This window comes from Ailuropoda melanoleuca, chromosome 8 (assembly GCF_002007445.2).
Source record: "Ailuropoda melanoleuca isolate Jingjing chromosome 8, ASM200744v2, whole genome shotgun sequence".
NCBI classification, from domain to species: Eukaryota; Metazoa; Chordata; class Mammalia; order Carnivora; family Ursidae; genus Ailuropoda; species Ailuropoda melanoleuca.
The window spans coordinates 101186005-101201710 of NC_048225.1; the positions used below are offsets into that span (position 1 = coordinate 101186005).

General features: G+C 55.1%; 1 protein-coding gene across 2 annotated transcripts; it reads right to left on the minus strand.

Annotated features, from left to right (window-relative positions):
- Positions 1-553: 553 nt before the first annotated feature.
- On the minus strand, positions 554-14769 carry TNNI1 (troponin I1, slow skeletal type). 2 transcript variants are annotated; one of them, XM_019794508.2, is made up of 10 exons: positions 14585-14769; positions 14011-14063; positions 10323-10355; positions 9665-9668; positions 8049-8090; positions 7276-7407; positions 6575-6664; positions 5186-5362; positions 4114-4223; positions 554-3063 (listed from the first exon to the last, which is right to left on the minus strand). In XM_019794508.2, the coding sequence occupies exons 3-9, from the start codon at positions 10331-10333 to the stop codon at positions 4116-4118; spliced, it is 564 nt and encodes a 187-aa protein (XP_019650067.1). In that variant the 5' UTR covers positions 10334-10355; positions 14011-14063; positions 14585-14769; the 3' UTR covers positions 554-3063; positions 4114-4115. The 2 variants fall into 2 exon arrangements, with proteins under 2 accessions (XP_019650067.1, XP_034522909.1); XM_034667018.1 differs by lacking the exons at positions 14011-14063; positions 14585-14769 and adding an exon at positions 12627-12651.
- Positions 14770-15706: the final 937 nt, after the last annotated feature.

Genomic DNA, 15706 nt, shown 5'->3' on the forward strand with positions numbered 1-15706 from the left:
TGGATGACTTCAGCTCTCCCAGCCTCCAGGTCCCCATCCGACAAAATCCCAAATAGGAGAACCTACTTCTTGGGGCACCTGGGCAGCTCAGTAGGTTGAGTGGCTGACACTTGGTTTCAGCTCAGGTTGTGATCTCAGGGTCCTTCCCCCCCAAGATGGGCTCTGCACTTAGCGGGGAAGTCTGCCTAGGGATTCTCTCCCTCTCTTTCTCCCTCTCCCTCTGTCCCTCCCCCCCGCTCTCTCTCTTGCTCTCTTTCTCAAATAAATAAGAAAATCTTTAAAAAAAAAAAAAAAAGAGTATCGGGGTGCCTGGGTGGCTCAGTCGGCTAAGCATCGGCTCAGGTCATGATCTCAGGGTCCTGGGATCGAGTCCTGCATCGGGCTCCCTGCTCAGCAGGGAGGCTTCTTGCTCTCCCTATGCCTCTCCCCTTGTTCGTGCTCTCTCTCTCAAATAAATACATAAAATCTTTTTTAAAAAACTAAAATTAAATAAATATTTTAAAAAAATATCTACTTCTTAGCATTTTGTGAGAATGCAATGATACAATTCTGATAAAGCATTGAGCATCATTTTTATTATTATTAAAATAGTGAATACGCATATGGACTCTAACAGACTGCCTGGGTCAAATCCTGGCCCCTCCATTCACTCGCTGTGTGACCATAGGAAGGCGTTAACCTCTCTGTGCCACAGGAATCCCACCTTTCTCAGAGGGGCGTTGTGAAGGTGAAATGTGATGTGTAGAGTGGTGCCCGACATATACTCAATGGACTGCAAGTGGGAGCTGTTTTCAGTGGGAGGCCCAGCTCCCGCCTCATCTCCCCCTGTTTCCGGTCCGGTGTTGGCCCTCCACGGTGAAAGGGAGTAGAATCATGGCTCTCCGGATACAATGCCTCCCACCCAGGCCCTGTTCACGGCTATGACTCTACTGGCAGCCCCCTCCCAAAGGTTGCTCTCCCCTCAAACAGCCCTGTGACAGAGCCCACCTCCTCCCTCACCCACTCAGTTCCCGTGGTCTTCACTCCCAGGAAGCCTTTTGCCCCTTTGCCCTTGGTCTGCCGTCCCCGGAGATGGATTAAGTCTGCAGGGAAGCAGGAGGGACCAGACGATGACCTCCAGAAAGCTTCCATACAGGCCGTGGCCCTTGCCCAGAGGGCCCTCACCTTGGGTGTGTTGGGTTTGCTCCACGGGCTCTCTGCACCAGGTGTTTATTTTGAGTCAGGCCTGGGGCTGGTCTCCTGCCTTTGTAGGGCAGGGTGGAGACCCCAGTCTGCCCGGGCCCCGGGTGAATAGTCAGTCACTTGGGGCCAGACTCTCTCAAAGGGCTGAGCAGAGGCACAGCAAGGAGGCCATGCTCTGGACCCAGGCCAGCCGGGAGGAGCTCTGTGAGGCAGGGAAGGGTGGGTTTCTGGGGCTGCCTGGGCTTGGAGCCCAACCCCATCCTTTGTGGCACAGACCGGCCCCGTCAGGTTCTCCAGCTTCGCGTATGTGTGTGTGAGAGAGAGGCTGGGTGTGTTCGTGCCGAAGGGTTTCTGTGTGTGGTGGGAGTTGTGCTCTTTGCACACATCTGTCTTTCTGCCTACTGAGCTGTTTGTGGCAAGAACACTGGGAAGAGTGCTGCCTCCCCTAACCGGTCCGAAGTTGCTGGTCCCTCAAGGGGCTGGCAGGCTAAGCCGCCCTGGGTGCTAGACCCTGCCCCAGGGAGTAGTTGGCACTGCACTTTGTACTCGGCTTCTGGTATTTATGGCAAATAATACACTGGGAGCAGAGGGCAGAACAGTGCTGGGTGGTTAAGAAGTCAAAGGGCCCCAGGTTTGTAGGCTTAGTTCAAGAGGTGGCCATGACACTGCCCTGAAAAGCCAGGCTCTGCTCTTCCCAGAACTTTGGTCTCTGCTCCATAGGAGCCACTCTCCTCGGTATGTGGTATGTGGGAGGGTTGGGGGGAGCTTCTGCCCTTTCCCACCCCTCACCAGGCTTTGGGTCCAGATTATCAGTGGGATGGAGGAAGACCCTGACCTAGAGGACAGATCACGGGCCGGCCCACCTCAAGGACAGTGGATCTGGAGGATATGACCTGGAGGTTATGACCGGTCCAGGAGTGTGAAGAGAAAATGACTGGGAGGAGGGCGCATGAGGCTGGAGAGAGCAGGGGTGGGAAGGACTGGGGAGCCCCGGGGGGCGCGATGGGGAAATGAGCCACCTAGTGGCCATATGTGGAACTACGTGGTGTCCCTCTCAGCTGCTGGGCCAGGGTGCGGGGCAACTCCTGCCCTGTGCCTGCCTGTAGGACCAGGTGAGGGGCTGAAAGCACCCTGACCTCTCAGTCCAGAATAGTCACGAACATCCAGGAGCTACCAGGGAGAGTTGACCCAGGTTTGCAGAGAAAGGGAACTGTGAAATCAAGCAGGACAAGGGGCTCTGAATGGAGAGCCCCATCTTGGTGGCTGGAGTCGTTAGGAGGGCTGGGGCTGTTGCTGAGGTTAGGGTTTGGGTAATCAGCATCCTGGGTGGCGAGGGGGTGCTGTGTGATGTCACTGGGACTGAGCAGAAGGGGTCCAGAGGGACCTTAGCAGGCAGCTGCCAGTTCCTTAGACCTCCGTTCCCACCCTGAGCTCTTGCCTGGAGCCCACCACATCCATCTCTCCAGACTCCCAGTCTTCTTTCTCCAGCACTCACAGCCAGGGCTACAGAAATGACCAAGACCCTGGTTTTTAATGGAGAAGCTGTGATGCCTGGGGGCACTCTACATGTCGCAGCGCAGTGGAGGGATGCAGCAAGGGGCCCGAGGGAAGGGGCTCTCACAGCCCTTCCTCCTCAGCTTGGCTACACCACCGCAGGCCAGGGGCTCCACCCCGGGAGGGTGAGGTCTTCAGACACCGCTGTTTGTCCTCCCTGGTGTCTGTTTAATCCCAGCTCCAGAGGAGGGCATTCAGGCTGGAGGGAAAGGGTGGGAGCAGGATGGGAGGCTCCCGAAATGCAGGGTGGGATGCAGAAAGCTAGGTGAGCCAGGTTGGAGGGAGGAACGGAAGGAGGAAGCCCAGAGGACAGCGAAGCGAGCCAGCCTGTAGGGACAAAGAGGCAGATGCCATTTTACACATGTCCCCGTAGGACATACAGTTCTGGGACTTCTCACCCCAGCACTCTCTGAGCTGGACCACCACCCAGAGGGGCTCCTATGAGGCTTCAGCTTCTCAGCCCGGGCCCAGGCTCCCCCCCCTTTCAGAACCCCTACCACAGCCCCTCCGTGGCTGGCTAAGTCCCACTTCTGTGCTTTCCTTGCACCTCAGCCTTGAAACAGGGCCCCTCTCCTGTATCTACTAACACTTGCCCATCACTTCCTCAGAGAGCTGGCGGCTCCGGAAGGCCTCCTGTGCCAGGGCTATCTGGCAGACCTCCGCCCTGTTGCACAGCCCCTCNCTCTCCTGTATCTACTAACACTTGCCCATCACTTCCTCAGAGAGCTGGCGGCTCCGGAAGGCCTCCTGTGCCAGGGCTATCTGGCAGACCTCCGCCCTGTTGCACAGCCCCTCGGCACTCCCATGGGGCTTTTATGCAGCCTAACTTTGCTGTTTTCTCCAGCAATTTCTTCAGAGAGGGGGTGGTCTTGCATTCGTTGAATGGAAGCCCCCTGGGACCACAGACTCTGAGTCTGGGGTACTTTGCCAGGAGGTACTTTTAAAAGCTTAGACTTTGAGCAAGTCAGAGCTGGAGGGCCCTCAGGGGTCATCCAACCCAGCAGCTCTGGAGATCTTGCAGGAGAATCACCCAGAGGGCTGGCCCCACCCCAGAGTTGCTGATTCCACGGCTCGAGGGTGGAGGCAGACCCTTGCGGGCAGTACTGATACTCCCGGACCGGACCGGACCGAGGACCACACTTGGGGACCACTGATCTGGTACAGCCTCCAGTTTTATAGACGAGAGGAATGAAAATTGCCCCAAAGCAGAAATGATGCGCCCAAGGTCTCCGGGGGCTGGAGCCAGGACTGAGCCCATCAGAGCTGACCCCCATCAATGCACCACCCTGGGCCTGACCCACCGGCCATCGTCCTGGAGCCCCTATTATCTAGTAGATTCTGGTGGGCCCCAGAAGAAGGGAGCTGGTTTCTAGGTACCTCTACTGAGAGGTCGGAGACTTGGCGGCGTCGAACATCTTCTTCCGGCCTTCCATCCCGGACATGGCCTCCACGTTCTTCCTCCAGTCACCCACTTCCACGGGCCGCTCCTGGGGGTGGGGGGGAGCACACACACACACACACACACACACACACACACACGCACGTCAGAGACTGAGCAGGCCGGAGGGCAGCTGGGGGCCCTCCAGGCACAAGAGAAACTAGATGATGGAAAGTCAAGCTCTTTGAAAAGAGGAAATCCCAACACCCCTGCCCAACTGGTGAGGCCCAAGGACACATTCGGGGTAGACACGGGACCAGCTGAGGCTCCACTGGAAGAAGGAAGCTGTGTCTGCTAGAGTTCTGGATGATCGCAGTGGGGCGCCAGGGTCAGTTCCCACCCCCGTGAACCACAGCCCAGCCTTGCCTGCAGACCCACGCCAACCCCCTGGTATGGTGCTCAAGGCCAGCTCAAGGCCACCTCTTCTAAGATGCCTACCTCCTCCTAAACTGGCTTGTTTGCCATTTTGCCAGCATACTCCCTCTCATCTCCTCTCTTTATGAAGCTCCTTGGGCCACAGACCATGTCCTTCATCCCCGTTCTTTCTAGAGCCCATCCATTCTGAGCACATATATTGGGTTCAATCAGCTTTGAGTGATCTGTTGCAGAATGAGTGACTGAACTCAGTTCTCAATGTCTGTGCTCGTGTGTCCTATGACCACCATGACCTGCTGTCTTTTTTCCACAGTAGTGACAGAGGGCACTATCTCCCTGGTCACCCTAACTCCACATTCTCTTCACACTGTGTGAAGTTTCTACTTTATTGCTTGGTCTGTCTTCCTCTGGGTCCCAGTTTCCTTCTCAGATTGAGAGCAGTCCGTGGGAAGGGAGCAAGTCTTCTTTCTCCCAAAACAGAATCACAAAACTTCATCACTGGTCTCCCAGAGGATTCTAGAATGTTCTAACAGGCTATCTGGCCTCCAACAGGAGCTCCTGCCTAACTAAGGCTATGTGATAGAGTGACAGGTGATAGGGCAGGGGGTGAAAGGTTCTGAGAAGAAGGGTCCTCACCTTCTCTGTGTCTTCCTTCTTCACTGACTTCAGGTTGGCCCGCAGATCCATAGACACCTTGTGCTTGGAGCCCAGCAGGGCCCGGAGCATGGCGTCAGCTGAGACCCGGACCCGACGCAGTGGCGGACGCTTGAATTTCCCACGGAGGTCCAGCACCTTCAGCTTCAGGTCCTTAATCTGCAGGTGAGAAGGAGCAGGGGTTCACTGGAGAGGGAGCACCCCCAGAGCCACCCTTCCTGAGGATCTCAGACTCCTAGGGTTCCAGTCAAAGCAACACCCCGTATTCAGCTTCCAGGCCAGACTCTCTGGGACACTCAGACCCACCCATCGCTTTCAGAATAGCCACAAGGGGTTTGTTGATAAATGAATGAATGAGTAAATGGACAGATAAAACCCATTAGCCATCTTTGTCATGGTAATCGAAGAGATGGGGCAGCCCCACCAAACTCAGTGCAAGTCTGGTTTGGAAGCCCTGCTTGGAGTGTGGGGCTGCTTCCTCCTATTCCTGTGGCCCCATTTCTGCTTCTAACTAGTCCCTCCCAGTGAGCCTTCAAAGCAGTTCATGGAATGCACAGCCTTGGTCCAGTAGGGTGGATAAAACCCCAGGTCCAGACCTCTAGGGGAAATTTCCAGGGTGCTATCTCTGGAGGGAATTCTGGGGAGATCAGTGATGCCACAAATCATCATTCCTGCTGGGGAGAAATTCGAAGAACAGCGTGGTCTCTGATCCCGCCCCATCCCCTCCTCTCTGCTTGAACAAGCACCCAGGAGCAGCCCACGAGAGCAGCAGGAGCTCTGCCCTCCCATATTCTGCCCCACCTATGGGAGCAGGGTCTGGACAGAGCTCCCACTCCCACACCTCATGTCGAGGGAGCGTTGAGCACCGCAGTGGGGGGCAGCGACCAGCCCTGGTCGCACAACCACCGCTGTGTGACCTGGACCAAATTTCTCAGCCTCTCTGAACCTCAGCGTCTTCCTTTGTAAGGTGCAGATAATAGCACCTGCTTCATCCACAGGCGCATAGGGAGGATCAAAGGATGCAATGTACATGAAAGCCATTCGCAAAGGGAAGCTGTTATTAACGGCATGTGATTGTTTGTGTGGGTGAACAAAGACAGCAGCTCCTCTTAGACTGAAGAGCCCCTGTGGCAGGTTGGGAGGAAGTTTGTGCTTTTCATCTGTGTGATTATCCTCTCTCTGCCCATCTCCAGCCCTATGGGGCTGGAGTGGAGGGACCAGAGTTTCCCAAGTGGCCACTTGCCAAACCCCGCAGGAGGGGGACCTAGTCCACAGCTGCAACATCAATGCCCATGCACCCCCCACCCCTGACATCGCCCTGCCATGCACCCAGCCTGTGCTAGCCGTGCCCCTCCCCTCCTGCAAGCTCACCTCCCTGGTGTTGTGGAGACATTTGGCCTCAATGTCATATCTCTCCTCATCTACCACCTCCACCTTGGCGTGCAGGTCCCGGCACAGGTCCTGGGGGAGCAAGGTTCAGCACACAGGAACAGAAAGGAGGGCAGAGGAGTCATCGGGACCCCAGCTTCCCTTTCCTGCCTCCTCGCCCAGTGCCTTTGCAAGACCTGCCTTCTGGAAAGGAACTGATACACCCCTTCCCTCTGAGGTTCAAGGCTGCTGACAGCTCCCTGCGTAAGCCTTTTGTTTTCCTTTCTGAATGTAATTGTTTTCTTTAAAAAGTTTTCTTACAATAAAAATAATATCAAGGAATCGTAGAAAATTCGAAAGCTACGTATTAAACAAAAAGAATAAACTACAGAGTAGAAGTGATGCCGCCGGTGGGAGGTGACCATTTGTGATTTTCTGGTATACTTCCTTTTGGTCCCTTTTGTCTGCAGTTGCCGGCATTTAAACAGTTATCCGTGTTTTTCAAACATTAAAAACCTATTTGTAGGGAAGGACGTACAGGTCCTGAGGCTCCCTCCCTGCACTTGTGAACTGGGATCCACCAGTACCACCTCCCATGAGACCCTGTAAGGGAAGAGGCCTTTGTAAATGAATGGAGCCTGGAGCCCCCGGTGTTGGTGCGGGCTCCTGCCACCTGGGCCCCAGGGTCAGCCCCGCAGACTCACCTGCAGGGCACTGAGGGACAGGCCGCGGGTCTGCAGCGAGGGGATGCGCTCAGCCAGGTAGCGGGCCTTCTCCGCCTCCCGCTCCTCGTGCTCCTGCTCCCAGCACTCCTTGGCCTTGGCCAGCATCAGACTCTGGACAGGACAGAGCCTGCTGAGCCAGGGGCCCAGGACCCTCGCGTTCCCCGCCCAGCATCAGGGCACGAGGGGAAGGAGGATCCCAGGCTGGAACCGGCTCTTGCCTCTGGCCCTACAAGCAACATGCCCTCTCCTACTGGTCAGGGCCCCGACCAGGCAGCCCTGGAGGTGTGTGAATGAGATGTCCCGAGGCCTGCGGGTGTGCACGATGCCTCCAGGCAGGGCCAGGTGAGAACAAACACTGAGCCACCATACACAGCGTCTCTCGGACCCTGGAGCTGTTTTCCCCACAGTCTTCCTTGTACCCACTTCTGGTCTGTTTTGGCCTACAGAGCTCCAAAGAGAGAAACTCTTGCCAGAATAAAGCAAGGCCCTCTGGCCGCCACCAGTGGATTCCCACCCTGAAGCTGGTCACTGCCTCCCCTCAGAAACCCAGGCAGAAGCCAGGTCTCCCTAGTTTCAGGTTTCCACCCACTGACCACCTGGCTCCAGGCAATGGCCGGCCTCCCACCTCATCATCCTCACTTTGGTCTCCTTCCTCTCCACCGTCCCCTGGCCCTCCACACCCCCACAGAGTCTGCACCTCATCTCCTCTGTCTCCCACTGGATGTCCCCCCAGAACCTGCACAAAGCCTCACCTTCAGCAAGAGTTTGCGGGAGGCCGTAATCTTGGGCTTTCTCTGAAGGTGAGAAGAGGAGAGACAGGTGGTGAGGCTAGAGGCTGCAGAACAGGAAATCTGGTCTAGGCCAGTATGCGTGCCTGCCAGGTTCACCATGATTCCACAGAATCCTCACTATAGGGGCCCTTAAAAGTCCCCTCATCTTTGTGATTTAACCCCTCAAATTCAAGGAATGCTGTAGTCAATGACCTTGACCTTGACCTAGAGGCTGAAGCCCTCACTTTCAATCCTGGTTCTGGTGCTGGTGGGATCCTGTGTGGATCACACGACCTCTATGGGCACCTTCTTCCTCATCTGTAAATAATGAGAACCACCTTCCTCAGTTCACAGAGTGATTACAGACAGAATGACGTCATGGACGTGCAAATCCTTTGAAAAGCATGAAACAGGTGCACCTGCTTAGCACTCTGCTCAGTAATGTACCAAGACCTTGAGGATCCGTCATGCGCAGAAACAAGCTGTGAAATTCATACATCAAGAAGTATGTCTTTTTCGACATCACAACTTTTTGTAATGTCAACATCATCCATATTAATCTTTCTCAGGTATAAAAACATTGTTTTCTCTTCTTATTAAAAATACTTGATATATTCCTGCCAACTAGATATGTTTCAACAAGGCTTAGCTTGCAGCAACGTTCCCCCCAGGGGAGGTGACGGAAAGGAGGGCTATTCAACCCCTAACCAATGAGGCTGTGATGCCTTCCGAGCACTTGGATCTCTTCCTGGCCGTAGGTTGTCAACTCGGGCTGCTGCCAGAGAGCAGCTATCTCCTGGAACTCCGCCGTGTGCCGGAGAGCGGAGCTCCGCTTTGCTATTCTAGTGTGTAAAGCAGAAGTGAGCAGGCTTTAAGGGAGAAAAGGGGGGAAGATGAATGGGCTTCCTATTTTATGCATGGTATGTGTGACTTCTAATCTGACTGTTCCCAATGGCTTGTTTGTCCTTTCCTCTCCTAAAGCGAGGTTTGGGCTACTTTTCAGGTTAGTGTGCTTGTGGGAGAAATGCCCTGTTGCTATAATCATGACCACTCACAGTTTACACCCTGTTGTGTACCCCTGGCAAATGTTTCATTGCAATGCTGTTTCCCCACCATTTGGTGAGCTTATAGGCCACCTCGTTTGACCATCGATCAATGGCGACTCATTTTAATATGAGCCTCAGCAATACTAAGAAATTCATATGGCTATTGAAAAAGGGTGCGTGTGATTCTCCTTGAGAATCTTCATGCCAAATATCCCCCCCCATCAGTGCTGCTAAGTCCCACCCTTGACAGTTCATAGCGTGATCCCTGCAGTTCCCAACCCTGCACTGGACACAGGCTGTGTTCTCAGTAGCCTGAATAAATCTGGACTGTTTCAGCGTCAAAGTTAGCTAAGACCTGAGGGGAGTGTAAGGACCCCTCTTTGCTCCTCTCTCAATGCTTGGTCATTGGGCAGGGGTAGAATAACCCAATGATGATTCCTTGCTGCTCTTCAAATATGGCTTTGCACTGGACTGACTCTGCAAAGAACGGGATGGTCCCTCTGGGCTGGACAAGTGAGCGAGAATGGGTGAGATACCCCAAATCTCACTTACCTCGCTTCAGGCATCCATCACAGGAAGGACAGGAGGAGAGAGCAAAAGACAAAATGTGAACAATTCATGTGACATATCCAACAGCAGAACCACGTGGACGAGCTGGGGCAGGGGCGGAGTAGTGACAATTACACCAGAAGGCAATCAGGCATCAGGCAGGGGGAGCAGCTCAAGGGTCCCAACAGAACAGAGTAAAAATCCAATGGCCCTCTGGGCTACTGGAGTTCTTGCTGGGAGATGCTAGCCATTGTAAGTTGGGGAGGAGTGGGGGGTGGGTGCAGGGAAGCCTCCACATAGGGTTGCGGCATGTGAAAGCTTCCATCCCTGGCCTTGTGGGCGAATTCCCAATGTTTTGGTCATCTGTTGGGCCAAAGTTAAATCATGGCCCAGCACACGCAGTTCATCTGACCTGTGCAGAGACAAACTCTGTAGGAGGCTGCAAAGGTCTTCCCCAGGCAACCTGGAGCATGAGTACTGTACAAAGTCTAGGAGGACACAGGGTAACACAGGGGACCTAGGTACTCAGGGCTGTTCCTGTGTTAGAACCTGACCTCCTGGGGAATTTCTTCAGGGCTTGAACAGATGGTGCCTCCCCTATGGGGCTGAATCTGTAGCAATGGGCTTTCTTGGAACCCGAGATGGGGGTGGGGCTACTTACACTTCAGGCATGGTGGTGGTCGGGGGGCAGCACCTGGGGGGCACAAAGCAATCATCAGTGCGGGAAAGCTGTAACTCCCGCCTCCCAACCCAGCTGCCCAGCCTGGGAGAGCCGGACAACAGGAAGAAGAAATCAGACAGAATGGATTCCAACAGGTCAGGATGGGATACGTATTTGTCCATTGATTGTATCTTTTTCTCAGTCATTCACTCATTCATTCACTCATTTATTCACTCATTGGCTCACAAGAGAGAGAAATCTTAGAAAAGCAAAAAACAAGATAAGAACCGTAATGGCTCTGTTGGACAGGCATGTAGGGTGGGGATCTGCAAACTACAGCCCCCAGGCCAAATCCGGCCCCCAGCCTTTTGTTGCTTAAAGGGTTGTAAAATAAAGAACATGAAGCATGACACTATGTTACCTGCAAAGCCTAAAATATTTACTATCAAGCCCTTTCCAGCCAAGTTTGCCAATCCTCATGGGGAACAGAAAGGAGTCCATAGAAATCTATTTGAAAAATGAGGTCATGGGCTGCCTGGGTGTCTCGGTTAAGCATCTGCCTTCAGCTCAGGTCATGATCCCGGGGTCCTAGGATAGAGTCCCACATCGGGCTCCTTGCTCACTGGAGAGCCTGCTTCTCCCTCTGCCAGTCGCTCCCCCTGCTCGTGCTCACTCTCTCTCTCTTTCTCTGACAAATAAATAAATAAAATCTTTAAAAATTTTTTAAAAATTAAAACGTGCGGTCCTGGGGCCCTCCACGACTTGCAGAGTTTAGAGTCTGTCCTGTGGATGAGGGTGGTCACCGAAGTTCTCAGAGAGGGAGAATCTGAAAGGGGAGTAGCGCAGAGCGAAGATGGAACGTAGGTAACTGCCACATGGCACAACTGCAGGGGGCGCTATTCCCACGCTGGGCCATGTCCTTGTTCCCCGGGGGTTCCGTTCCCGCAGACGGCAGTGTGACTGGCAGCGCTGGGGTGGGGCGGTGAGGAGGCCCGGCACCAAGGGCCTTAAGCCAGCCGGCAGGGCAGATCCAGCCTTCTACCCTGATCTCTATCCTGACCCTCTCCAGGCCGGTTTTCCTCTCTGCAAAACTCAGGGTCAGATAAATTGTCATCCACTTAAAAAAGCTCTTAAACCCTTTGTTCAAACCAAATTTTACTTGGAAGCAAAACAAATTCAACCAGTAAGGGCAAACAGCACAGGCTGAACAGGGTACATAGGAGCCCCGTGGGCCTCTGTGAGGACCCCAGGCTGTGGAGCACAGTTTGAAGCCCCCTAACTGGGTTGTCCTGGGGCTCCCTTTAGTCCCAACAGTTGGGGGACCCAGGCCAAGAAGGGGGTCCTTGAGGTGACACGGGAGTACTCCAAAGCCAGACCTGACTCACCATCTTACCTGGGCCTGACCAAGAGCATTCTAATAGAGGGTGAGGATTGTGCAAAGCTCAGGGGGAGGAGGACAACTCTGGTGGGAGTACGGGTGTGAGGCAGGACGGGAATCCAGAGCTGGGCTGTGAAGTGAAGGATGGGGAAGACCACTGTGTATGTGCTGGCGGGGGCAGGGGGTCATGGAACGAAGGATCAGGGGTTTGAATTCGGTCTAGGAACCTGGTTTGGTACGGGGGAGGGCAGAATCTAAAGGACGCTTGTAAAGTGGCTACCGGTCCTTTCATTCCGGAACCACCTCCTGCCTCTGCCTTAATTCTCTCCTTTCCCTGTGTGCCTGTGAAGCCTCCTCCCCCAGCCCATGAGCGGGGCTCTGCCACCTGTCCTGAATTTGCCCCCACTGTCAGAAAGCCCCCTGGGCCTCCCACCTCAGCCTCTGCTGCCTGGGGAGGGTGAGGTCTAGGGTGGAGGAGGGGAAAGGGAGTGTGACCCCAGAGTCTCAGCTGTCACCCTGGGGCCCAGAGGCAGAGGTAGGATCCAATCCATAAATTCCCCAGATATTTGGCTGAAATTAGAGTTTATCACCAGCTGTTTATTCTGAGGGCTCCACTCCTCTGAAGACTAGCAAGGAAGTCCAAAAAGAAACACTAGCTGGTGAAGAAACACCTCCAGGTCATCATCCCTGCCCTGCTAATGCCAGTCCCCAGGGGGCAGCAGGTCTCAGCTGAGGGGGATGTGCCTTACCCTTGGTGGGCATTTGGCCATGTTCACGCCTCCCTCAGAGAGCCCACTGTCACCAGCGTGGGGCCTTACTGGCCCAGGCCAGGCTAGGCCTCCTGCCAAGCTCCAGGGCCTGCCCCCCAGCTTGCCCCCTGACAAATGCCAGGCCCAGGGGTCCCCAGCCTGTGCTCTGATACCCACCAGATGGGACCCCTTGACAGGTCCTATGGAAGACAAGCAGAAACCTGATAAGAAGTCAGGATGCAGATAGCAGCAAATGAGAGGTTGGAGGGCCGGCATTCCATCTCCCCCACAAGCAGCAAGTGGAGAGATAATTAGAAAATCCACCACTGGAGGGAGGGAGCGAAGGATGGCCAGGGGTTGACTCAGAGCTGGGCTTTCCCTTCCCTGAGGCCCCGTGGGGTGGACTGGTAATAACAACTAGACTAGAGGACTGAGGCTGAACGTATGAGCGTCTGTGTGTGTGTGTGTGTGTGTGTGTGTGTGTGTGTGTCTATAGGGACAGGAACTGATCTTTTTGCACACCTGATAATCAGGGACCCAAATTTCTGGTTAGGCTCATATTCTTCCCTCTGCTCCCCACCTCCTGACCTTGGACCCCAGTTCAAGGACATCCCAGTCCTCTTTGATCATTAGCAAGCCTGTGCTCCCACACCCCCATCCTGAGCTCTTAGCAGGAAAGCCTAACCTCAGAACCGCATGGGACAGTCTCCCAAACCCGGGGCTGGTGCTGCCTTTAGTCCCCACCCCACCCCACCCCCAGCCATGGCTCCCAATATAGAAGGTGCCCCCTGTTTTGCCTTCAAAGACTCTCCTACCCCAACCCCAAATGCTGTCACCGTCAGCCTTCCCTCTAGAGGCCCCCCACCGACTACTTTCTACTCCTCAGAGCCAGGAGCGGTGGACAGCGGGGTTGGCAGTGTGCCCTTGTCTGCTCTTGCCCAGCTCTACAGATGGGTGGGTAAGGGGAGCCAAGCACGTCCCTCGAAGACAAAGAACAAAGGGGCAAGATGGTTTCCTCAGTCCTCAGGGGCTGGGGGCCGGTCTTCTAGGCTCCCCCAGAGCCCCCCCCACCAGAGCACCCTCTTTGTCCTCTGCTGCAGGTATCGCCCCCTTTAATTGCTCACCAGGCTCCTCCTGAATTTCCAAATGCCGCTCGGCCGCCCCTCCCCCGCTCTCTGGTTCCCAATGCCGCCCCCTTCCTCTAGAAGCCCTCTCCCTCCGGGACCTGCTGGGCAGCCTGATGTATAACACAATCCGCCAGGCTCTACCCCGGGGCCCCTTGAGCCGCCTTGTGGGAAATTCTGCTCCTGGCTCTTAGCCTGAAAAGGGGCAGCGGGGATTTTTACTTCCAATAACAGTTTTGCAGGAGAGAGGGCATTCCACAGGATAAAACGCAGGGGGAGCATTTTAGGACTGTTCCACCAGCAAACCCAAACGTACAGGCCACGCATGGCATAGGTCTTCTTCCACCTCCAAGCCCTGGTTGTCTCCTCTAACTCAAGCCCCGGTTTCCCTCTCTGGGCTCGACCTAGATCCGAAGTCCTGGGCTGCAGGCGCTTACCTCGTTCAGTCTCTGTGAGCTGGGCTGGCCTGCGTCTCGCCGTGGACCGCAGACTGTGAGGGGCAGGCAGAGGGGGAGGCTATGAAAACTATGGGCCACAGCAACTGGCCAGTAAAAATAGCACAGACCCACTGCCCCTCCTCCCACCCCCTCCCACCACACACATGCCCCTCACAGAGCAGACACACACGGCAGCACCCCCACAGGCGCGCCCTGAGGGCTCGTGTGTACAGGCTCGGGGGTACACACGGATCCTGGGCACACAGAGGCCACCACCTAGTCCAACCAGCACCCGCCTAGGGGCACGCAAGCCAAAGAAGGGAACGAATGAGCAGCCAGACCAGATGAGACACTGAGCAGCGACGGGCCCAGGGCAGAGCCAGGGGTGCTGGTGGGGGGCACCGGGAGGCCTGGGGGGCCCAGCAGGGACTGGGGGCAGGGCAGCTGCCTTGCTGACCTACATCTCTCACAAGGAAATGTGGAAATCAGGCCCCTGAGCCCATGCTCCAGAAGCCTAAGAGGGATAAAGCCTGGATTTGGGGGCTCTCTTGAGGCTCTGGTACACGTGCCTTACCAGGATGCCTGGGCTTGGGGGTGACGTCAACAGCGCTGCAGGGCAACTCCAGTGCGTGTTCCTGGGGCCGAGCTGAGGTGATGCCACCTTTATGTACACAGAATTCTGGGGGCCTGTGGACGCTCTGCAAGCCCCTCCAAGTGGGTTTCCGGGAATCAAGGCACCCCATATCCCATGCCTGGAACTCAGCGAGACGAACTCACCTTCTCCCCTGCCTACCCTCTGTCTCCAGCAGAATCCAGGCTGCACCTGTTGATGGGTATTTTTAGGACAGTGATGAACACATAATACCCAGCCTATAGTCAGAGAAAGACAATGCCTGCTATGTTAATCCTGGGGCTATTATCGTCGGTCATCTCCTGGGCCAGGATCCCAGGCGGGGACAGGACAAGCAGGCTACTGACCCCTCTTGGAGGCCAGCCAGAGGCCTCCCAAGCAGCAGGAGGTTAAGGTGCTCTACCACGCTGCCTGTTTGGTGGGAGAGAGAGCTGGTGGACAGGGGTGTCCTAAGGAGACACACCCACAGCGCCTACATGGGGGTGAAAGGCCCTGCCGTCTGGACAGAGCCATTATGGTGCCCAGCAGAGGCTGCTCCAATTTGGTTCTGCTCAGGTCGATTTGGGAACGTCTGCATGCTGGAGGGCTGCCAGGGAGAAGGGACAGTTGTAGGGCTTGGAGGCATAGGATTCTGGGTGGAGGGGCTGGGATGGACAGCAAGGACAGGCATCCACCAAGGAGCAGTGGGAGGTCAGAGAAGGGCTGCGAGGGCTGGGATGAGTCTATCAGAGTTCACTGCGCTGGCTTGTCCTGTTTGTAATTTATACAAGAACTTTCTTACAAGAAGTTAAGATGCACCAAAAAAATGAATTACCTGGATTATTCTGCTTTTTGGAAGGGAAAAGCAAAACAAACATTGACAAACGGAAGAACAAACGAGGGTCAGCAGGGACCACAATGAATCACGGACTCTGAGGGCCTTGGGGTGTTAGCCAAGCTCAGTCCCTGATTGGACAGAGTGGGGCTAGGATCCCTCATCCCAGGCCCCATCAACACCATCCCTCCACACCATGTGGTCCAGCTCTCCACCCTCTCATCCACCCCCACCTGTCAGCCTCTTTCCTG

What these genes read in the sequence shown, in the direction of transcription:
- TNNI1 (XM_019794508.2), bottom strand. An exon ending in CCCGCAAACTCTTGCTGAAG is followed by an intron (nt 7,408 to 8,048) that starts GTGAGGCTTTGT and finishes TGTCCTGTCCAG; the next exon opens with AGTCTGATGCTGGCCAAGGC. An exon ending in GTCTCCACAACACCAGGGAG is followed by an intron (nt 5,363 to 6,574) that starts GTGAGCTTGCAG and finishes TCTCACCTGCAG; the next exon opens with ATTAAGGACCTGAAGCTGAA.